This window comes from Phyllostomus hastatus, unplaced genomic scaffold (assembly GCF_019186645.2).
Source record: "Phyllostomus hastatus isolate PE091 unplaced genomic scaffold, TTU_PhHast_1.1 phas_scaffold_182, whole genome shotgun sequence".
Taxonomy (NCBI): domain Eukaryota; kingdom Metazoa; phylum Chordata; class Mammalia; order Chiroptera; family Phyllostomidae; genus Phyllostomus; species Phyllostomus hastatus.
The window spans coordinates 5,164,271-5,187,526 of NW_025334013.1; the positions used below are offsets into that span (position 1 = coordinate 5,164,271).

Sequence of the window (23,256 nt, forward strand, 5' to 3'; positions counted from 1 at the left end):
TGACAGGTCTCGGGGGCAGCCGAGCCTGTGCAATGATCTGAGTTTGGGGCCAAGTTCCAGCAAACCATTCCACTCGGTTCCCTTCAGGATTGTGCATCCCCTGGCACGGTCCCCGCAGAGCTGCACTGGAACCGGCCATGCCCAGGACTGAGCCCTCCCGGTGAGTGGGACACTGTGCAGATGCTGAAGCTGCCTTGGAAAGGCAGTGGTACCCGAGCATGGCGCTGCACGTGCAGAGGGCAGCCTCACTGCCCATCCTGCATTGCGTGCTCAAGGCTGGGGCCAGCGGCCCGACTGGGAAATGAAGAAAGGTTTTTGCTCTGACTAGAATGGGGAGCTTCCCCAGCAGACTCTAGGGGCCCCCAGGTTCTGTGTGGGCTCCCTGCCCCCCCCCCCCCCGCAGGCAGCTCTTTACTAAAGCACAGGACTGGGTGTGAGACAGATTAACCTGTCACATGAAACCCGACAAATAACCCATTGCTGTCCACAACAGTGAGAACTCTTAATCGTGACCCCCAAAACACTGGAAACGTGACAACACCGAAACATATTGTGTCAATACAAATATTTCCTACTACTTTCTTTTTAGTTATAAAAGTAACTTAGCCAAAATCCATAATACTAAAAACACTTGCATAAAATGAATCTTCCCTGCTAATCCCACCTCCTGGAGTTAACTGTAGTTCATTTAACCATCCTCTACTTAATTTTGGATAGCGTCAAAGTTAATGTGTATGTTGCTTTTTGAACATTGTATCATCCCTCCAGTCCAATCCCTATAGCTCTGACGTTCTAATAGTTGCATTATGTTCAGATGTATGGCCGTCCTGTGATTTATTCAACCTTGTCCCTGTTTCTATAAACATAATGTTTCTATAAATTATTTTCGACCATTGGCGTGGCTGCAGTGGAAGTGGATTAAGGAGCACACCAGCATTGCACACATCGGCCGCGTCTGGCTAGGCGTTGGGGAAACAGAATCAGCAGGAGCAATGGCTAGTTCCAAGCAGTCCCTCCGGTAGCCAGATACGCTAAGGTTGGCGGACGAGAGAGCCAGAGCGGGAGCGGAATGAGCGGGCCGGGCTCCGAGCCACATCCCACCTCCGGCCGCAAGGGAGCGCGGTCGGGCCACCACTTCCCCCCGGCGCCCCGCCCACCAGGCTCGACCCACTCCCCGATTGGCTGCGCAGCGGGAGCGCGCCGAGTCAGGGGGCGGGCCCGCGCCGGCTACAAAGCGACGAAGGTCACGGCGCGAGGAGGTGCGCGCCGCCGCGCCCCGCGATTCGCCTGCGGCCCTCGCCCGCGCCGCCGCCTACTGCCCGCCACCTGCCGCCCGCCTCCCGCCTCCCGCCGACCGCGCGGGAGCCATGGAGGGAGTGAGCGCGCTGCTGGCCCGCTGCCCCACGGCCGGCCTGGCCGGCGGCCTGGGGGTCACGGCGTGCGCCGCGGCCGGCGTGCTGCTCTACCGGATCGTGCGCAGGTGAGTGTGCGCGGCCCCTGCGGCCTCGGCCCGTCGTCCCCAGCCGCCTGCCGGCCGCCCTCAGCCCGCCACCCTCCCGCTTTGGCGGGTCTGGAACCGCACGGCGCCTCCCTACCGGTGCCCAGCGAGGCCTCGGCATTGCGGTGGGGGCCGGGCCTGTGTACCCACGTGCTGATACTCGCTCTGCACGTCCCCACCCCCCAAAAGAAGACCGGATTTGGAATCCTTATCCCGAGACGGCTGTGGAGTGGGTTGAGGAGTTCAGGAATGCGGGGTGGGCGACAGCACTTATCACGTGGTTACAAACTTCCTCCCCCTGTGCTGTGCAGAGACCTGTGCTGGCCGAGCCACAGGATCTGCAGCCGCCCGCCCCCGCCCCACGAACTCCCACTCTGGCTCCCCAATCCCCGCTGGAGAACCCACCGGCATCGCACTGCGCTCTGACTGCCCTCCGCCCTCAGCCCCGCCCCTGGTCCTCGAGAGCACGTCGGGGTGGCCTGATACTAGGTGGCACTCTGGTCTGCTACACTGTCTCCCGCGTTGTTCTAATCTCACGTTAGCACATTTAAAGAGTTACAGCCCCCGCCCCCCCTAAAGAAGCTGACGGTCGGGAGAGCTTAAGTGAGCTGTTACTAATTGGAAGGGTCGGGGTGCCATCTGAGGGGGTCTGGTCCTGGAGCCTGCATCCCTAACCGCTGGGATACACAGCTTCCAAGAGCAGGGAAAACCTGGGCCACCTCGGAGGTGTTTCCAGTGCGCTGGGGCTGCGGCTGAGCTGGTTCAGGCCCGCCCCCAGCTCAGGCTCGGCTCAGAGATCACGCCCACCCCCATTCAGAGCCAGCCTGCCTCATGGACCTTGGCGGTCACGGCCAAAAGCTCTCGTTTCAGCAGAGATTCCAATAGCCAGACTGTCTCCCCATCTGATCCACCTTCCCAGGGGACGGGGGAAAAGACGGAGCTGTGAGGACATTCTGCGGGCACAGCGGATGGGTTTGTTGCTTCAGCCAGGAACGTGTAACGCTCAGAATTTGGGCGGAAGACACGAAGGCACTTGCCCACAGTCACTGGGCACAAGCGGTGGAGCTGGGATTTGAACTTGGGCTCTTTGGCTGTTCTTCCTTAACCACCAGCATGTACTGCTTCTCACCCAAGAGGAAAAGAAGCGAGGGTGCTCAGGGGAGGAAGGGGGAGGAGGTAGGAGGGACACCAGCTGTGTCTGCAGGAGGAGTCAGCCCGGCAGACAAGGAGAGAGGGCAGTTGGGGATTTAAGGAGCCCCCGACTCAAGGGGTCCCTGACAACCCACATCTCTAGTGTCCCGGTTCCATCCCGATTTCTGGAAGCTGGGAGGGCTTGTGGGACCAGCAGGTTCAAACCAGTCATTTTGTACACAGGGGGACTGGGGTGCAGAGATGCAGAGCGCTTTGCTCAAGTGGACACAGAGGCTTGGACCCAGATTAGCGTCCTGGACACTGCTGCCTCCCAGTCAACCCGGGACGGGGGACGTCGCCCTGAGGAGCAGAGCCGGGGCTGTCCCCAGCTGTGCCACGCCTCCTTCGCATGTAGCAGGGCTGGATTCAGACCGTGTCGCATGTTCCCGTGTCGCGTGCGTCAGCCGTTTTCAGGCGGCCAGCCACAGCTTTCCCTCTCCCAGAGACCGGGCTCCGGGGCCTTCGCGCAGAGCCGAGCGGGTGGGCTGGGCAAGGGGAGCCAGGAGGGTCCTGCAAGGCGTCACACTCCAGCAGCACCAGGGGTCTGTGGGCAGCCTGGGGGCCTGTTGGGCCGAGACAGGCCTGTTGGCGCCTGGGCCTGGGACCGGCCCTTCCCACGACGCTCCGAGGTGCTCAGAGAGCACTGGCTTTTGTCTAGGGGTCACAGGTTGGCCACTGTCACGATTCAGAAGCAAGACCAGCCCCACAGAGACTGAGCCCATCTCCCTCCAGGGAGGAGAACCCTGGGACAGAGAGGACTGGTGGCTTTGGCTGCAGCAAGGGTTGTTTTGTTTTGTTTTGTTTTTTGAATGACCCCCTGGAGGACACGTGAGGAGAACTGTTTGTGGTGGGTGTTTGCCGGCTCAGCCAAGGCAGGGCCCGCCTGGCTTCCACACCTGTGCAGTTCTCCTGACCCGGTCACCGTGACTGACTCGGTGCCAATGCTGGTTCAGTGGGGAGCACATTCCTGCTGCCACCTGGTGCGCCCTGGGGGGCAGGGGCCACGGTCCTCCCCTTTCTGCAGCTCAGGAAACAGGGCCTGTCCGGTTGGACTTCCTGCCCTTCAGCTACCAGCTGTTCACGGCAGACCGCCCCCCCCCCCCCACCCGCCAGCCCTTCAGCCCCTAACCGAGCCTGGAGCTCTCGGCTGCCCTCTGCACCCATGGGGGCCCGTGGCTGCCAGCACGGGCTCAGGCGGAAGCCCACATCACACTCCCAGGATCCTGCTCACCCTGGGTCCGGGTGGTCATCATGGCTTCCTGAGCCCATCCCACCCCCGGACCCTGCCGCTCTGCATTGCCAGCATGTCCCCGCTCGGGACCTCAGGGGCCACCCACAGCACCCAGAGGTGTCTGTTGGCTTGTTACCAAGGGGATGCAGCTCTGGGGTTGAGCAGCAGAGCCTTGTCTTGTCACCTAGAGTCCCCGCTCCCGATCCCCTCCCTCCATGCTCTCCTGGTGCCGCACTCTGGCCGAGGGTACGCTGCACCCTGGACGCACGCTGGCTGGGTGGTCGCCCATCTGCCCGGCAGCCCCGCCTGTTTGAACGCCATCTGTTCCTTTTGCGCTGCTGGCCAGCAGACCCGTGCCTTAGGGTGACAGCAGATGCTCCACTTGTTGGCCTGTCTCCTGTGGCATCTGTCACCAGCTGCCCCCGAGGTCATTGTTCTTGTCGCCGTGTCCAGGTCAGAAGGAGAGAGTTTGCTCCTTTCTGCGCCTCTGTAAGCCTGGCTCAGTCAGCGCGAGGGGGTCTGCCCGCTCCAGGCCAGGTCTGCCGCCAGAGGGGGGGGCTTGGGGCTTTCTGTCTTGGGCTGGCGGGGCTGCCGTGGACGGAGGTGTGCCTGCCCGGAGGCCCGCTGGGCCCCGGCTGGCAGTTTGATGCCGCTATCGCTGCAGAAGGAGCTTTTTTGGATTCTCACTGTTGAGTGGGGCGACACGTATTGTCCGCTTCAGGCTCAGAGGAGCAAGCAAGGAGCCCCTCACCTGTGTGAGACTGCCCTGGGTGTCATGGGGCGGGGGGGGCCCTGCCGGGGGCTGACCTCTTGGTCCCCAACTAGTCTGACTCATTGAGGCCGCTTTCCAGACCCTGCCAGACCAGCCCACGCGCCCAGGGTCTCAAGCTCTGGGCCAGGCCCCTTTCAGGGGAGGCTGGGCACCCCTCGAGGCCTGGTGAAAGCCAGTTGACACGCTGGCCTCCCCTGGACTCTGAGCCCCACCCCATGTCTCTGCTCCGGGGTGCAGCGCCGGGCCCACAGCAGGCGCCCGGCCTCTGGCAGGGTCCTGGGCCAAGGTGGTCTCACTCCTGGAACGCCCCCTCCCCCCACCTGTAGGGAATGGGGGGATATGAGAACACGAGCTTCATTAATTCAACATCCGTGTCCAGGGCGGATGGCATGACACTGTTTTTAAGGGTGTGTGTCCGTCTGTCCCTCCCCAGTGTGTATTCAGGCTGGGGGAGGGCTGGGCCCGGAGTATGCCGCGCCCCCTTCCCCTGCTCCCCAGGGGCCCGAGAGCTCAGCGGGGGGGTGTAGCGGGAGTGGGGCAAGCACCTGCCAGGGCCGGCGCTGCCTCACGAGGAGATGTCTGTCTTGTCCTGTTAGACCTTCTCCGCTGGGAGTGGTTGGTCCCGGAGCCTCGCCGGGGCGGAGGTTCGGGCTTGGGGAGAGAAGCGGGTTGAGGGGTTCTCGAGGAGAGCTGGGGGGCATTTCCCCGAGCAAGAGCAGGGCCAGGGTTGCGCTGGCTTAGAACTGAGGGGCCCACACACCCCCGGGGCAGGCCCGGTGGGGGTAGATGGGGGGCCCGGAGGCCCCGGCCCCGGGGCCAGCCTTGGAAACCGCACAGGCCGCGCAGTTGGCTGCCGGGTGTCGCCCCAGACACAGCTCACATTCGCTCCCACGCATCAAGCGCGGGGGGGCATGGGGGGGTGGGGTTCACGTCCAGCTCCCCACCACTTTGCTGGCCCCTCTGCCTCTCCCGGGCGCACAGACCCTTGCAGGGCCTGACCCAGAGGGGCTGTGGGAGACCACTCCCTGGCGTCACTCTGGCTGAGAGAGAGGCCCCTTCCCCCCCCACACACACCCTGGGCGAGGAAGTGACAGGGGCTGGAGCCACTGGCCCCAGGGACCAGGGCTAACACTCCTCCCTTCCCGCCGCTGCCGGCTTGCAGGCCGGGCTGACTTCCCTAGCAACGGGGCTGGAGATTCTGAGCGGAAATGGTGACGTCTGGGGGCTGCCCACCTGCCGCTGCTCCGCGGGCCAGGGCCTCTCTCCCCTTCCTCGTCTCTCTCTGTGTCTGGGGGCTGCGCGGCTCTTCTGCCCGGCTCCGGTCCCGTCGCCGGGTGTGGGGGTGTGGCGTGCTGGGGCTCTGGGGTGAGCGGGCCCTTTGTGAGGCTGCAGGGCCCCAGGGAGCAGGTGATGCAGGCCACCCGCCCGCGTCGTCACCCACGGGGACACGCCCCGCGCACGGGGACACAGAGGCCCGTGAAGCAGGTGCCGGTGAACAGAGAGGTTGCCCAGGGTGCCAGGTGCCGGCCTGTGAGCCAGTGGGGCGGCGCCTGCACCTGCAGCCGGGGCCGAGCCTCCTCCGCTCACGCTCTTTGCGTGAGCCCAGTGACGCTGTCACAGTGCTGACCGGTGAGCGGTGGCCAGCTTCCTGGGCCCTCGCGCTTCCTAATCCCCCCCCGTCTGCCCGTCTGATCCTTCCGGGCAGCCTCTTTGGGGCTGGGATTACCACTGTCCCCAGGGGGCAGCGTGACTTCCCCCAAAGGCCATTCCTGTGGCCAGGGTGCTGCTCTTTCCGTCGACAGGTTGCGGCCTGACAGCCCCTTGCCCACAGTGAGACCGCGCGCGGCCTGAGCGGGGGCAGGGGCGGGCAGGGGGTATCCCGGCTGTCCTCTGTGGGCCCCCGGCCCTGCTCTGTGGAGACTGGTTCCGTCTCCTCCGTCCGTCTCCTCCGTCCGTGTCTAGCGTGGTGGAGAATCGGTTTGAGGGGGCTTCGGGGGGCACTTTTCAGAGCCTCTTCCTCTGCCCTCCCCACGTAACTACCTTTTATCGGGCCTCTTGGCCAGGCGCTGCCGCGCACCTCCCCACGCAGCCTCCAGTGAGGGGGTGTTCTTGTGCCCGGCACACAGGTGGTGAGGCTGAGGCTCGGAGAACTTTCTGTAGCCTGCCCGCGGCCGGTGGAGGGGCTAGGCAGGGGGCAGCTACAGCATCTGGAGTCGGAGCTCTGTCCCTCCCAAGGGACAGGGCAGTGACAGCTGGCCCTGCGTGCCGCAGAGCACCTCTGTGTGTCTTGATGTCATTGGGTCCTTGTCACACGGATGCCCTGGGTGCTGTGACTTCACACTTTGCAGATGCAGCCCTAGGCAGTAAGGCAGAGCAGGGGCTCCCCGGGGCCCACATCTGGAAGCTAGGGTGTGCCCCACTCTGGGCAGGAGGGTCATCTGTGCGGTGTGGCTGCCCACTGCAGCTGGGTCCCGGTGGCACCCCCAGAGGTGGAGGTGGCCTGGCCAGGACCCTGGGGCTCACGCAGCTGCCTCCCCTCCCCCGCAGAGCGTCGAGGTTCTTAGGACTGGAGGGGTTAGCCGGGCAGTGGCTGTGCGCACCCATAGGCAGTCGGGGTCAGGTGGGGCCCAGGGCAGGGATCCCCTGGCGTCTGGGCTGGGATTACCCTGCAGACGCCACCTGTCACCACACGTGTGGCCCGGGAGGCTGCTGTGGCCTGCCCGCTCTGCTCTCTGGACCAGGGAGGGGGGGCCCCAGGCTGAGCAGCTGTCTCCGGTCCCCGCCCCTCCGCCTCCTTGGCCCCCATTCCTAGGGACTTTCTTCTGTGAAGCACAGGAGGGGGTGGGGGTGCTCCCCGGGAGCACCATGTCTGCAGCCTGGAAACGGGCCTGGCAGTCGGTCCTGGACCCTGATCGCTGTGGGCCCTGTGGCCTGAGGCACCGGTGCCCCCACGCCTGAGCCCTGAGATACCAGGGGCCGGCGGCCCCGGGTCCCCCCAGGGGCCGGCTGGAGCCCAGGGATCTGGTGAGTGTCAGGACCCGCAGGGTGCGGCGGCTTCTCCTGGAGGGCCGAGGCCGAAGCCCCGTGGCCTCCTGGTTGGTCCTTCTGGTGGACGCAGAACGTCCGGTCGGGATTCTCGCCCTGCCGGGTCCTGCCTCCCGCATCCCTTCCCTGGTTTCCGTGCTCGGGGCGGGGGTCGCGCAGATGCCTCCCTGCTGACTCGGCTCTTCCCTTGCGCACAGGTCCCAGCCGACGCACACGACCGTCAACTGCTGGTTCTGCAACCACGACACGGTGGTGCCCTACGGGAACCGCAACTGCTGGGACTGCCCCCACTGCGAGCAGTACAACGGCTTCCAGGAGGTGCGCCCTGGCCCCTAACCCTAACCCTAACCCTAACCCCCTTCCCACCCCGTCCCGTCCAGGGCCGGCGGGCTCTGCCCTCACCACAGCCCTGGGCCTGGGCACCAAGGTGACGCGTCCAGGGTCGTGCCACTGACGCTGGCAGACTTGGCCTCATAGCGTGGGCACTGGCTCCACTTTGCCCCTGACCGGGGGCCGGCGGGCTCTCTGCAGAGGCCGGGGGGGACACCAGGCCCTGCAGGCTCCACGGTCTCTGTGCCCACCGCTCTGCTCTGCCCGAGCCACCACGCAAATGAGCGCGGGCGGCTGGGGCCCTGGAGGGTTCAGTCCACGGCCGCCGGCACCACGCCGCGGCTCCCGGCTGCGTTCCCGCTGGCCTGCCGGGCTTCCTGTCGAGGTTTCTGTGGCGGGCGAGCTTCTGCTGTGTGTTGCATGGGAAGGGTGGGACCACCCGAGGCCTGCTGCCCCTCTGTGGGGAGCCGCCGTGGAGACTCGCCCGCCGGGTCAGAGCTCCCCGCCGACTCTGTCCCCCCTCCCCCAGAACGGCGACTACAACAAGCCGATCCCCGCCCAGTACCTGGAGCACCTGAACCACGTGGTGAGCAGCGCGCCCAGCCCCTGCGCCCCCGCGCAGCCGCAGGCGCAGCAGTGGGTGAGCAGCCAGGTGCTGCTGTGCAGGCGGTGCAGCCACCACCAGACCACCAAGATCAAGCAGCTGGCCGCCTTCACGCCGCGCGACGAGGTGAGGCCGGGCCGGGGCGGGGGGGGGGACAGGGGGGGTCTGGGCTGCTTGCGAGGAGCAGCGAGGGCAGCACCAGCACGCGCAGGGCTCCCCGGACAGCACCCACGGGCCCCTCCCCGTGCCAGCACCACATTCCGGCGTGTGGTCTCCTGCCGCCAGTGGGAGCACACTTCCTCCCCCTCTGCCTCGTGGTCCTGCCTCTCTTGGCTCCAAGCCTGGGAACATCGCGGCGACCCGCTGCCTGCCGGTCCAGGCCGGCCTGTGCCAGCTAGCAGGTAGCTCTGGCTGGGGTCCTGTCAGGTGCATCTTGTCTGTGTCCCCCTGGGTCGGGCTTGCCTGCTGGCTGGTTGGACGCTTCACTCCGGAGCTGGCGGAGGAAGCTCCTGGCCTCAGGAGAGGTGGGGAGCTGGGCGCGGCCGAGAGGCTGCAGGGTGGGCGTTCACGTCCCCCCGGCCTGCCGTGGAGCCCGGCAGCCTTACAGCCTGGCCAGTGCTGCCTTCCCGCCCGCAGACCGGTGCTCGTGACCTCAGGAGCTGAGACCCAGAGCTGCTGGCACCTCCCCAGGGCCCAGCCTGGGACTGGGGGCGGGGGGGGCGGGGAGCGAGGGCCAGGCAGGGAAAGGCGGGGAATCTGCAGAAAGAAGGGGCCGCATGTGGCTTGGCAACCAGGACAGCTTCCCTGGCGAGTTCAGTCTCCACAAGGGAGGGTCAGGCCGAGAAGCCTGCCGGCCGCTGCAGGCCGAGATCGTCGGCTGCCCTAGAAACGGGCGGAGGACTGTTGCCGCGTCCTTAGGAGGACGAAAGGGGTTGGACTCGGTCTTCCAGGCTATTCCTGGAACCCCAGGACCCTGCAACCCCCATGGAGACCAGCCAGGGCCCTCTGGTGCTTTCCAGACCCAGGGTTCACAGGAGGGGCCTGACCCGGGAGTCCGTCTGCCCAAGTCTGGGCAGCGGCAGCCCAGAGCCGCCGCCTCCTCCGCTGGCCGCCCTTCTGGAGCGCCGGGCCTGAAGCAGGGACCGCAGTGAGAGCCCCTGGCTTCCACGGGCACCCTCCAGAGCACAGAACTTGGCCGCGGTGTCTCCCATCACTGTGGGTCCCTGCTGCGTCCTGCGTCCTGGGCCAGCCCGTACCCCCGGTAGCCTCTGTCACCGTACTCAGCACGCTGTCCGTCCTGCTGGGCAGTGGGAGAAGCAGGATCGGGGGGCGGTTTGCCCTTGGCCGGGCACCCCACTTGGGAGCGAGCCCAGGCTCGACGCGCTCGACAGGGGCGGCCTCAGCTGAACCCCAGACCCTAAGCCCCTGTCCCCGTTGCCCCGCAGGGCAGGTACGACGAGGAGATCGAGGTGTACCGCCACCACCTGGAGCAGATGTACAAGCTGTGCCGGCCGTGCCAGGCGGCCGTTGAGCACTACATCAAGCACCAGAACCGCCAGCTGCGCGCCCTGCTGCTCAGCCACCAGTTCAAGCGCCGGGAGGCGGACCAGAGCCACACGCAGGTCGGGGGGGGGGTGCCCACGGGACGTTTGGGGGTGTCCCAGCCCTCAGGCTTGTGCAGGAAGCCCCTCCCAGAGGGTGGGCTCCCCTGCCGGAGGGCTGCTCTCCAGAGCCGAGACCCTCTTCCCTGGGGAAGCGCCGCCCCATGGGGACCTGTCTCCACCCCGACCCCAGGCCCCTTGGTGCCAACAGCCGAGCGGGTGTCCCGGGAACAGGGGCTCCGTGTCGGGGCCGCCTGTTGTCCGCGTGTTTGCCGGGGTCTGCGCTGCCCTGCTGTGCCTGGGCACGCCCTCGCGCCTGCCGCTTGTTCCCGCGGCACGGCACCCTGCGGCGGCCACGTGCCCAGCTCTGCGGCCGCCACTCGCAGCCACGGACACCGCACGGGGAGGTGTGGTGACCACAGAGGGCCCCGCACCCCGTGTGCCGAGGCACCGGGATTTGAGCCCAGGACGGTGTGGCTGAAATTTTCCACCATGGTGTTCAGTTGGTGGAATGTTCCAGTTTTTAAAATACAGTAGCAAGTAGATTTAGACATAAAAACCACCCCCCAAAAAGAAATTCCTCCCCACCCACTCGGGTCCCCGGATGTGCCCTGTGTCCAGTCGGCCTGTGGTTCTAGTGTGCAGCCAGGCCCCTGACTGCTGGCCACGCCGCCAGCCGCGTGCCCGAGCGTGCGCAGCGGGACGCTCGGGCCTGCGGTTTCCTCCTGCCGCCGCGTTCCTGGGCTGAACCGCGCGCTGCTGTGGGCTTTAACTTTGGCCGGAGCGGTCTGTGCGTTTATTACAATCCCAGTTAACGTCCCAGTGGGAGTTTCTGGTGAGGATTTGACAAAGTTATGGAAAGCTTTATTTGAGAGAATAAGGTCACCATACTATGAAAATGGCTTCTTTAAGAACGTGGTAGCCCCTCACCCCCACAGGGTCACGCTCGCAGGGGGTACGACCCGGGAACGGGCGGTCCCGGGGGGCTCGGTGCAGAGCCCAGAGCAGAGCTGAGCTTGTCCGAGAGTCTGGTGAAGACGGACTCGCTGCTCACCGGTCCCGGGGCGGGGGGAGGGGGGTCCCCGGTGAGTGCCGTGGGGCCCCAGCCACGCTGACCAGCGTCTCCCGCCCACAGAGTTTCTGCTCGTCCGCGGCGAAGGCCCCGGCCCAGGTCATCATGCTCCGCGCCCTCGCCTTCCTGGCCTGCGCCTTCCTGCTGGCCACCACGCTGTACGGCGCCAGCGACCCCTTCGCCCCGGGGGGCACCCTGCCCCCAGCTCTGCCCCCCGGAGGCAATGGCTCTGCCACCCCCGACAACGGCACTGCCGCCGGGGCGGAGGGCTGGCGCCAGCTGCTGGGCCTGCTGCCGGAGCACGGGGCGGAGAAGCTGCGGGAGGCCTGGGCCTTCGGGCGGAGCCACCAGACCGGCGTTGTGGTGCTGGGCCTGCTCACCTGCCTGCTGGCCATGCTGCTGGCCGGCCGCATCAGGTGCGTGTGGGCCAGGCGGCTCTGCCGCTGGGTCGGGAGACCAGCCTCAGACAGGGCCCGGGGAGGACAGTGCCGGGGCGGAGCCGGGAGGTCTGCTGGGCACGCGGCCGAAACCCCATGCACCCCTCCTCCCAGCAGCTGGGAGTCTGGTGGGCGACACTAAATGAATGACTTGGCTTTGGGAGGGGCGAGGGAGGCAGCGCCTCTGACCCTCGCCTTCCCGCCCGCGGCAGGCGCAGGCCCTGGTCCGGCGATGTCCCCGCCATCTCAGTGGCTCTGGGGGCGGTTTTGGAGCCCCGCAGCGTGGCTAGTGCGCTGGGCTCAGAGTCACGTGGGTGCAAGCGCTGGGGGCGGGTAGAGGGGCCCGCGCACTCCTCTTGGCTCTGGGTCCCGACCTCTGAGCAGGGTCGGGTGGGGGCGGGACGAGGCAGGACAGGGAGGGGTCTCGTCCCGCGGAGACGGGCCCTCACCCGCGCCCCGCTCTCCCCGCAGGCTCCGGAGGATTGACGCCTTCTCCGCCTGCCTGTGGGCCCTGCTGCTGGGGCTGCACATGGCCGGGCAGTACCTGCCGGCGGCCTCGCCCAGCTGGCTGGACACGCTCAAGTTCAGCACCATGTCCCTGTGCTGCCTGGTGGGCTTCACGGCAGCCGTGGCCACGAGGAAGGCGACAGGCCCGCGGAGGTTCCGGCCCCGAAGGTCAGAGCAGCAGCAGTGACTGCGGGGGGAGGACGGACGGATGGACGGACAGCCCCAGAGCTTGGCCCCGGCCCCAGGCAGGGCGCTTCTCTGCCGCGCTCCCAGCTCTGCCGAGCTGGAGACCCCGGGCCTGCCCCTCCCCTTGCCCTTCTACACCAGTAAGTCATCCCCATCTGAGACCTTGCCCCAGTGCCCCGTAGCTGCTCCCACTGCCACCGTCTGTCTGGCCAGAGACCCCTCGTTGCCCTGAGGCCAGAACACAGGCGACACCCACAAGGCCTGCCCACGACCTGTGGCTTCCGAGCAGCTGCAGGTGTCCGCATGTCGGCCACGGCCCTGGCCTGCCTCCGACACCGCGGGCTGAGGGCCATGGGCCTGCCGTGTGCTCCTCCCTCCGCCAGCCCCCTCTCTGGGCTCCTGACACGGGCTGGCCCCCCTGGCTGCAGGCTGGGCCCCTACCGCATGGCCTGACCGCTCGGGCAGCTGGACACGGGCAGGCGCTGCTGAGCAGGCCCAGAGGAGAGCCCGCACTTCGTCCCCATCGCCTCCCCGGCCGGTCCCTTTGGTCCTGCCCAGTGCCCGGCCTCCTTCCCCAGGGGTGGGGGGAGCCGTTCTGGGGCCCAGACTGGCCTTGACCCTGAGTTTGTAGGGCAAGGCTCTCCTCACGGTGAGGAGTGGGGAGTCTGCCTCTGCCGTGGTCGGCAGGTTCCTCGGCGGCTGTGGCGGGGGTTGGCCAGGCTGGGGAGCCTGCGAAGGCCCTTGTGCACCTATTTCTTCGGCACGATGGGGCCAGGCAGGCGGACCCAGGGCACGCGTGCCCCGCCCGCCCTCCTGGAGGGCCCTGGCTCTGCCCTGGAGCGTCAGGACCCCGGCCCACATGGCTGGGCCTGGACGGCTTTCGTAGGCCGCGCCAGCACCCCCCCGATACCGGGGACATCCCCAGCCCTCTGCTCACCCCTCCCTCTGTGTGGAGCCCGGAAGACGATCTAGTTGCCCAAGGTTGGCACAGGGTAGGCGGCCCCAGAGATGGTGCAGGCCCCTGAGGATACCAGGTCATTTGTCACTTTGTCCCTCTGGCCTGTCACTGTCACCTTTCTGCAGGGCCCCGCATGAGGATGCCGAGGCTCCTGCTTCCCACGTCCGGTGGGGCAGGCCCAGAGCCCCACGGGGGACGCTGTCCTCCTGGAGCCAGCGCTCCAGGGGGTGCTGGTGTGTGGCACAGACCTGCCGCTCACTAGCTGTGTGGCCTTGGCGGGGACACACTGTGGAGACTGGGGGCCTCCTGCGAGGGTCAGGGCAGGAGGGCGACCCCTAAGCAGGCTACACGGCCCCTCCAGGGCCCATGTCCTGGCGCTCGTCACTCGGAGCATAAGCCTCCCTCCACGCCACAGCCCCTGGAAGGCAAAAACGGATCACATAGGCATGAGGGCCACCCTCCGCCCAGGGCCACCAACCAACTGGGCCTGCAGGGCAGGTGGGACAGAGCCCTGGCCAGACGCCCCGTGAGGTCCCAGAGAGCATCTGAGCCCACTGTCACCAATGCTCATGTTCGAGCGGTCCTGGGAGGGCCCTCCCGATCCCCTGCCCCTCCCGGCACCCACGTGTGAAGGGCCCCAGCGGGTTGGGAGCTGCCCTCACTCAGCTGTGTGGCCTCAGAGGAGGCCCTGCCTGCTTGTTCTGCGTGGGGGTGAGGTGGAGACACGCTGACCAGACAGGGAGGTGTGGGAGGGGCCGAGCCGGGACCCGACCCTGCACCCTAGCCAGCCTGCCCCAGGGCCGGTGGAGAGCCAGGGGTCAGCGGGCCGGGCTGTGCATGCCCTCGCGTCTGGAGTCTGCCCGGGAAACTGACGGCGTGACGCTAATTACTGCTTTTGTTGGCATTGAGTAGAAGCAGGACATCTGTGTGTATGTGTGTATTTAAGCTAAGTTATTTATGATAGCCACGACCAGCTCTCTAGCTGGCCAGGAGCCCTGCTGAGCAGATGCGTGGCCTTCCCCGCTGGCGGGGGTGGGGAGGCGCCCTCAGGAGACGACCTCGTCAGGGGAAGGCTTCCTGCCGCCTTGGGGTTCCACGTGACTCTGTAGTGACTTGTCTGTCCCTGAAATGGCCGTCACCTGGAGCGCACTCTAGCACCTTCTGACGCCACTGGCACGGCCAGGAAGTGCAGGCACCGCTGGGTCTGCGATGTGTTAACTGTGACCATGTCGCCCCCGCCAGGGACCTCTGTCCCCGAGACTCGAGGGAGGAGGTACCGTGGTGGCTTCCGCCCCCCCAGCGTGTGGGGTCCCCACCCCGGGCCCAGCAGGCACCTCCGTAACAGTCGCCCGGGAGGAGCAAGCGGCTGGCCCGGGGAGGAGCCTGTCCCCACGCGACTGTGCAGAGTGACGACTGTCTAGCGACCCTCTGACGACTGTAACCCCACCTCCGGCCCCAGCCCCAGCCCCGTGTGTTCCGTGCTGTATCTTAAATAAATGCCTCCGGGGCCCTGCCCCGGCCGGTGGGCGTCAGGTACCGCGTCTTTTTTGTTTTTTGTCTCCTGTTCCTTCTGAGGTTTCTGTGCCGAGGGCGGGGGCCTTGGGGCGCAGGCGTTGCCCGCAGGAGTCAGGCCCGGGAACTGGGGACGTGGGCATGGAGAGGCACAGGGCCTGGCTGTCCTCACATGCCCTGCCAGGAGGCGGGGGGGGGGGCGGGGCTCGGGGATTCTCCCCGTCTCAGCACACTGCTGGAAATGCCCCAGCCCCGGGCTGGGGTCTGGCTGGAATGGACCCATCCCTCGCAGTGCCGGGTGGGACGCAGTGCAGGCACCCAACCCTTCCTCTGTCCCCATGGGTGACAGGCTTGGGTTCTGGGCTGGGTTCCTGTTTGAGGCGGGGTTGGAGGTTGGGGGGCCCAGGGTAGCCCCAGGGCCTCGACAAAGGGAGCGTCGGCTCCTGGGAAGCTTCTGGGGGCTGGTGGAGACGGGGTTCCTTTAACAGGAGGCTCCTGGGCGACCGGTCCCCGCAGGACCCGGTATTTGAGGGATGTCCCTGGGTGTCACGGCGAGAGGGGGGAGACCATAGAACTGTCTCCCCTCAGCGCCGGCATTTTTAGTGGCATCAGAGGCGGGACCGCCTGTGCTACGTGAAACCGGCAGCTGGCTCAGACCCCTCCTCTTGCTGCTTGTTGGGGGTGGCCCTCGGGAGGACCGCCCGGTAGAGGAGGTGCGGGAAGCCGGCTCTCCCCCGCTGCCGTCTGCTGGGAGGGGCTGGGCGCGGCCTCTGCTGGTCAGGCTGCCGCTGCACAGGACGCACCTGGTCCTCAGGGAGGCACGGCCTAGCAGGGGCAGCTCTGCCTACAGTCAGAGCGAGCCGGCTGAAGGGCCTGGCGGGCCTGGACTGCCCATGCGGGACTAACGTCTCCCCCTCCTGCCGAACAGTTTGAATTCTGTCGAGATGTTTGAGGGTGGGGCCTGCCCCAGGTGTCCCCAGGGCACGGAGGTGGCTGTCGGACAGGCTCCGGGGCGGGGCAGCGGGTGCAGCCTCAGCCAGCCGGGGCGGCTTGATGAGCTCCTGCCTCGATCTCTCCACATCCCTGAACCCTGGGCCTGCCTTTGGTTTTGTTGAAGCCCCAGTGGCCTGCTGGCCCTTCGAAGGACATTAAAAAGGATCGCCGGGAGGGCAACACTGACCCTGCACTTTCCTCAAAGCCGGTGCAAAGGGAGGGACGAGGGTGGAGAATGGCAAGGAACTCGGCAGAGTGCAGCTTGGCCGGCGGCGCCCCGGGGGTGCAGTCCAGGTGGGCCCGGGTGGGTCCCTTAGCCGCCCCGGCCCCGCTGCAGGGCCCGGGCCAGCGTGCCTGCTCGTCGGCACATTGTCCGCGGGCTCCTTTGCCCCTTGGGACCGAGGTAAGGCTGGAACTCCCGCAGCTCCGTCCAGATGGAGGACGGACTAATGCATTAACTGTCTCTGCCCCTCCCCCCTCTGTAATCAGTTGCCTTAATCGGAAGCATGGTTGACATTCCGGCTTGGGGCCACCGGGTCCTGTGGTGTGATCTGTACCATTCTCGCGTTAAAGAGACACTGTCCCCTTCCGTCTGCTGGGCAGCCTCGTGGTCGCTTACGGGTCTTCTCCAAGTCCGAGTTTGGCTTGTGTGCCGCATGTCTTTTCGTGGGGACCCTGAGCCTGACCACCCCGCCCCCCTGCTCTACAAGGGGGCTTCAGATGAGTGCCCAGCGTCCGAGGCCAGAGAGCGCAGTGGGACCCCCGGGAAGCAGGGGCCCCCTGAGCTCGGCCGCTGCCAGGAGGCCCTGGGCGCGAGCAGGCGAGGCAAGGAGGGGCCCGAGGCCACCGGCCAGTACCGCGCCTGGCCTGGGGCTGAGCGCTGGTGCTTCACGGCGGAGGGCCGGCGTGAGGTTGGCAAGGGCGACAGTGTCACTTTAATACCGAGACTCGTAGTGGAGCTAGTTTGCTGTGACGCTGAGGGGGGTTGGAGGGGGCATGCAGGGAGGGGTGGGTCACGCTGGCACCTCCCGGCCACCCGATCCTAATGGTGTGAATGTGGTCGGACTGCTTCTCCGCTTCAACTAACGCACGCCTCCTCTGGGACCCCGACTCGGGCCCCACCTTGCACGGGGGGCGGGGGCGGAGCTGGGCGGAGGCCGCCTCCAGCGCCCTCCACGCTGACCCTCCTCCACTCTCCCCTGCCCCCCGGGCTCTTGCAGGTACCTCCCCGGAGACCCGGCCGGCCTCTTCCCCGCGTGCCCCAGCCTGGCCGTGCCCTGCCCCGGCGTCCCAGGCTCTCCTCCATCTCTGCTGCTCCCCGCCCCGCCCGGCCTCCTGCCCCTCGCCGGCCAGCCGCTGTTCCGCTCCCCCCGACGGGCCTCGCCCTCCTCGCTGCCCGGCCGCCTCAGCCGGGCGCTCTCGCTGGGGACCCTGCCCTCCCTGACCCGGACAGGTAAGAGGCACGCGGGCGTCGGCGGGCCGTGCTGGACTGTGGGCAGCTGGGCACAGGGGCTCCGGCTGTAAAAATGGGAGGAGATGGGTTCAAGTCCTGCTACGTCCACTCAGGGGCAGCCGTGGGCCGAGGGACTGACTTCACCACTCCGAGCCTCGGTTTCCTTCAAGAGAAAGGAGCCCCACCCGTGGGTGGCTGAGGGTCAGCGAGACGATGGATTTGGAGCGCTTGCCGGGGCAGCGGCACCCAGCAGGCGCTCAGCACAGGCTCACACCCTCTGGGGCGCTCTTGTACCACCGTCCTGGCCCTGGTTGTCACTGCTGCTGGCTGTCGGCCCCAGGGACTAGAAATCCTGCCCCGGCCTCTTGTGTGGTCCCAGCGGCAGGACTCAGTGCAGCTCGGTCACACATGCTGAGCGCTGGCTGCACGGAGACCCTGGCCTGACCGAGCCCTGGTCCTTGCCACGGAGACTGTCTCCTGCTTCGCTCGTCCCCGCAGGCTCTCCCTGGAAAGGCCGCTGTGAGTGCAACCCGGTGTTTCCTTCCCAGAGTGCCACGCAGGGTCTGAGCCGGTCCTCAGTGCTGGGGCAGCCGACTCGCAGGGGCTGGGTGTGCCTCACCCTGGGGGGCCCTGGAGTGGGCTCCCCGGGTCCTAGGCCTGAGGCTGCCGGGCAGGACCCCGTCCCCTGAGAATGCAGGCGCCTCCTGGTCACACGGGCTCGCTGACACACAGTCACTGCCTCACCTGAGCCCCTCGGCACTGTGCCGGGCGGGGGTTCCAGCTCAGCCAGACACCCCTGTGAGCCTCAGTTTCCTTCCGTGATGTGCCTGGGGTCCTGCCGCTGCTGGGAGGCGGGGCTGGACCCCGCTCAGGCCCGTGGCCCTGCCGTGTGCAGGTGGGGGTCCTCGCGGGGAGGGGGCGTCACGTGCACACACCATAGGAGGGACGGCTCGCAGGGGCCCAGCCCTGGGGCTGCACAGTGAACAGAGTTCGGGGCCTCCGGGATGGGATTGAGGGCGGGGTTGCCTGGAGTGCACGGACCTGGACTCCGGGTGCGTCTGGGTAACCGCCTGTGGCCGGGTTGCTGGGAGACGGACGGCTGCCTGTGCCCCTGCCAGGAAATCATTAATTAGCAGAGCTCCTGAGTGTCTGCACGCGAGTCACAGCTGAGAGCTGGCCCGGCTCAGGCCCTGGTGCTCATGGGGCCTCCTGGGCTCTTGGTGAGCGGCAGCTGGGGCCGGGGGACCATGGCCGCCCTGGACAGGGGAGCCTGGGCGGCCTGGCAGCTGGCCCCTCCCCGAGAGACTGTGTCTGGAGCCGCCCAGCAGGAGCCGGGGTGGGGGTGCGGTGTGTTTGGGCCGACGCCGATGCAGACCGTCCTGGCGGGGGAGTGGGTAGCAGGCTGCCAGGGGGCGGGCACTCTTCCTCTCGGTTTGTTTTTGAAAAACTGAAATGACTCGGGTTCATTGGCCTTGGGGTGAACGGAAGGTGTGGATGGACAGGTCGGATTTCGGGCCGTGGGGGCAGAGAGGTGGGCGCCGGTTGTCTCTGCGGCCTGACCCGCGCCCCCTTCCTTTCCCCCAGACTCAGGCTACCTGTTCAGTGGGAGCCGCCCGCCGTCCCAGGTGTCTCGAGCCGGGGAGCTTCCCCTTTCAGGTAAGGAGACCAGAGAGTCCACGAGAGGAGGGCCGGGGAAGCCACCCCTGGTGGCGGCAGCATGTGGGCGGGGTTTCCAGAGCCCCGTGTGGGGTGGGACCGAGGGGGGGTTAGGCGGGAGCCTAGGGTCCCGCAGGCGCCTGTGGTCAAATCCCAGCGCTGTGCCTCCCAGCTGCGCAGCCCTGGGCACGTGACTGACACCCCTGGGCCTCAGTTTCCTCTTCTGCGAAATGGGTGTGGTGGTTTCTAGGGTTAGAGGCACTGTTGTCGTCCTCACCATTGACCGCTGCGGGGGATGGTGTGCTCGGGGCCCGTGGTCAGCGGGGCGTGGGTGAGCTGACCTCAGGTCCCGAGAGTTGGTGTCTGTCCGGGCCTTGCTCTCAGCTGAGGGAGACACCAGGGCTTTGGTAGAATCAGGAGGCAGAGGGGACACGGCTGAGGGTCCCGCGGGCTCCTCTCCCCCTGTGCCCCAGTCTGTGCGCAGCCCTTTCTTCCCGGGTCAGCAGGGAACAGAACAGCCGCCGCAGCTTTCCCTAACGGTCGCGAGCACTCACACGTCACCGGCGTTGTCTTTGTCCTCCTCCCGCCCTCCAGACTACTTCTCCCTGCTGTCCGGGAGCTGCCCCTCCTCCCCACTCGCCTCCCGCGCGCCCTCCGTGGCCGGCTCGGTGGCCTCCAGCTCTGGCTCTCTGAGCCACCGCAGGCCCCTCATCAGCCCTGCCCGGCTCAACCTGAAGGGGCAGAAGCTGCTGCTGTTCCCGACGCCCCCCGGGGAGGCCCCCAGCACCCCCAGCAGCTCCGACGACCACTCGCCGCACAACGGCAGCCTCTTCAGCCTCGAGCCACCCCAGGCCCCTCGGAGGCAGCCGGCGCAGGACACGAAGCATACTCTGGGTACGCCCCGCCCCCCCCCCCCCCGACCCCTCTCTGGAGGCAGGAGGGCCCACGGGGCTGTGGGAGCTCCTCATGACCAGTGCCGGGACGGGGGGAGTGGGGCAGGGGCACACCCGTCAGCAGGCCGCACGGGGCCAGCCCTGGATCTTAGCCGAGTGTGCGAGGCCACTCTCCCAAGCCCCAGTAGCCCCTGGCCTGGCTTCCCGTGACCTTGAACCCTCCGGGACACTGCCCTTTGTTGGCTGACTTTATTTTCATGTTTTGCAATTGACCTGAAAGGCCGTCTGTTCCTTCAGGTGGATCAGAAACACATCACGCCATGCCAGGCTGCACCTGCTTACAGATATTTTTGTTTTGCTCAAATAATGTTGGTCTGCAAAACACTTAAATTTTATTAAAATTAGGCCTTGACCTCGAAAATCCGGAATTTTCCCATGACTGTGTGGGTTTCCTGAGGCTCTGACTATGTGGAAGATCTGGTCCCACTGGCCCCGAGCCCTGGCCAGCCTGGTGGAAGGGCAGGCAGAGGGCCCTGGTCCCGCCCCCCGCCCCGTAACCCCCTGGAAGCTGTGCTGTGGCCGTCGCCGGCCAGCCCCTGTTGGCGGTGGCGTTCGCTGCACCTGACCCAAAACCAGCGCCCTGGCAGCCAGCAGCTGCGGTGGGAGAGCCGGTGGGGGTGGATGCGATTGGTCCTGCCCCAGGGGCGCGCCGGGAGCGCCCACTGAGCCCCCCTTCTCTGTGCAGACATGAGGTCGGTGCCGGAGAGAAGCAGCGCCTGCAGCAGCCGCTCCATCAAGAAGGAGGACGACTCCTCACAGTCGTCCACCTGTGCGGTGGACACCACCACCAGGGGCTGCCCCGAGGGGGCCGCCGCCTGGACAGGTGCGTGCGGGTTTCGGGAGGGGCGCTGGGCAGCCTGGGGCCTCGGGTCTGCAGCCGCCGTCACCTCCCGTTCAGTCTGGGACCCTGACGGAGAAGGACCCTCGAGGGGGGGCCTTGAGGGACGGAGGACGGTTAGGTGACCCGCCCAGCGCCTTGGGGACCCAGCCTATGGCCCAGCAGGTGGCAGCCCCACCCTCTGACTAGGTCTGAGTCTGTGCTCTCAGTTACCGCAGCCTCTGGGTACAGATGGCTGGTTAAATTTAACAAAATTAAAGTTTGGTAACAGTGAAAGTTTAGTTCCTTGGCTGCACCAGCCACGTGGCCACAGATGGCCCGTGGCTGCTTACCTCCGAGGCCGGGGCCGGGGCCGCGTTACCTAAAGCCCCATTTCCTGTCTGTGAAGCGAGGTCACTCCCTGCCCCCGTCACCAGGGTGCAAGCGCAGGGCGCCCTGGCCAGTGCCTGTCTGCCTGGGGGCATGGGCTCAGGAGACAAGGCCCCCTCAGGGAGGCACAACCTAACCAGATGACCCCGTTTCGGGGTGTCTTTCTGGGTGGGGAGGCCTCTGGGCACAAGGAAGGAGCTGGGGGCGGGGCCTGCGGGCCCCACAGCGCCTCTGGCGGCCCAGGGGGCGTTCAGCTGCACAGACACCCCCACCCCGGGTTCGTCTTCTGACCTTCATGCCTTTGACGGGGTCTCTCCGCTCTCTCCAAGGTCGTTTCGGCCCCTCCCTGGTCCAGGGCCTCCTGGCCGTGAGCTTGGCTGCCAACGCCCTCTTCACCTCGGCCTACCTGTACCAGAGCCTGCGCTGACCCCAGGGCCTCTGGCGCCCGCGGGGTCCCAGAGGGCGCACCCAGGTGCATGCTGCCGCCGCCACTGCCGCCTCGGAGCCTCTTCCTGGGGCCCTGGACCAACTGCCTGGAGTCCTGGCCCCGGGACCCCTCCCCCACCACCGGACTGAGGGGCTGGCCTGGGCCGTGGGGCCGCCCTCCCCCGCCCACCTCTGGACTCACATCAGTCGTGTTTGGTGCTGCCCGAAGCCAGGGGTCCGCCCCGGGGCTGCCCGGCCCTGGGGCCCCTTCCCCCAGCCCCGCCCTGCCTGTGCGGGCCGCCCCTGCACCACGGCCGTGGGCACGTCGCAGTACTGTACTCCCCGGACCACCGGGCGCTGCAGGCCCCCTGGGGAGGCCGGGGGGGGGGGCCCTTGAGGACGAGCGTGCTCTGCCCGGTCCTGCCCCTCCTGCTGGCCTTGGCCAGGCCTGTCCTCCAGCCGCTCTGACGGGCAGTGGGGTCCCTGGCCCCGGGCACCTCCATTCCTGGGTCTTGGGGGCCCAGCTGGGCCTTCAGGACTAGTCTAAGCACCTCACCCCCAGACCCCTTTCTGCCCAAGTGCACCCCTGTTCTGTTACCTCTGGTGACCTTCCCAGGCAAGCAGCCTCATCACCCTGAGAAACTACCCAGGACCCGGCCTTGTGTGCTGCCTCAGGGGCCTCACCCGACCCTCAGCCACGGACTGCCTGGGCAGCCCGCCGTCACCAAGGAGACCGGGCCCGACCCACCCTGAACCTGGCTCCTTTCAGCCGCTGAGACCCCTCCTTCTCCCCTTATGTTCTCCTGTCACTGTGGCCTGAGCGTGACCTCCTGTCTTTAGGCCACCGTGGCTGGCTTTGCTCCCCAGCTCCCCTTAGCCCCGGCCACCTCCGTGACCACCCCCGCAGGCGTGCCCGCACCCTCATCCTGGTGCTGGGGTCCCATCGTGCCTCTCGGGAGGAAGCAGGGAGCTCGGTCCTACACGGGGACCCTTGCAGAGCCATGAGGGGGAAGGGAGCGTGGGTGTCAGGCCCCTGTCCCTGCCGCCCTGGGCCTCGGACGCCAGTGTGCATGTGCGTGACAGTGCACACACGTCTGCCACGTGGGGAGGAACTGGCGGCCTGGAGGAACTCAGACTTGGGGGTCCCGGGGGCAGGAGGAAGGGTCTTCACTCTGTCATTCAGGGATAAAGTTCCATTTTATTTTTCTACACGTCTCTGCCGGGGAAGGCATCGTGCTGATCAGCAGGTGCCCCGAGTCTCCCTGCCAGGGAGGTCTAGTTTTTTTAAGCTTTGGGTGCTTTTTTAGTAATTTTTTTTACCACGTGGGGAAGGAGACTGCTCTGACTTCCCTCCCTCTCTTCCCCCCACTCCTGTCCCGAGAGCGCCTGTGCCCTGCCCTGCCCCCGCCCAGACCGGGGGGGCCGGGGGCCACACCAGGACCCTGAGTCCAACTGCCCTAAATGGTTCCAACTCAGAGACGGTGTCTCTTGGCCCCCGTTTGTACAGTGGGCGCGTGTGTCGACTTTTTAACTTTATTTTTTGCCTAATAAAGCCAAACTCCATTCTCGAATGCACTTCCTCTCTGGCTCTGAGGAAGCCCAGTGCAGATCGCCCACGCTGCCC

At 66.8% G+C, this 23,256-nt stretch overlaps 1 protein-coding gene across 1 annotated transcript; it reads left to right on the forward strand.

Moving 5' to 3' along the window:
• Nucleotides 1-1,228: 1,228 nt before the first annotated feature.
• TMEM201 (transmembrane protein 201) lies at nt 1,229-23,203 on the forward strand. The gene is made up of 11 exons (XM_045858968.1): nt 1,229-1,480; nt 7,935-8,055; nt 8,597-8,797; nt 10,117-10,293; nt 11,408-11,760; nt 12,253-12,456; nt 17,158-17,390; nt 18,975-19,046; nt 19,641-19,940; nt 20,685-20,822; nt 21,536-23,203. Exons 1-11 carry the CDS (start codon nt 1,368-1,370, stop codon nt 21,631-21,633), a joined length of 2,010 nt encoding a protein of 669 aa, XP_045714924.1. The 5' UTR covers nt 1,229-1,367; the 3' UTR covers nt 21,634-23,203.
• The last annotated feature ends 53 nt before the right edge of the window (nt 23,204-23,256 follow it).

Coding starts and splice junctions, on each gene's coding strand:
- TMEM201 (XM_045858968.1), top strand. CDS start 1,368: ATGGAGGGAGTGAGCGCGCTGCTGGCCCGCTGCCCCACGGCCGGCCTG. Junction 1,481..7,934: donor CTCTACCGGATCGTGCGCAG/GTGAGTGTGCGC, acceptor CCTTGCGCACAG/GTCCCAGCCGACGCACACGA. Junction 19,047..19,640: donor CGGGGAGCTTCCCCTTTCAG/GTAAGGAGACCA, acceptor CCCGCCCTCCAG/ACTACTTCTCCCTGCTGTCC.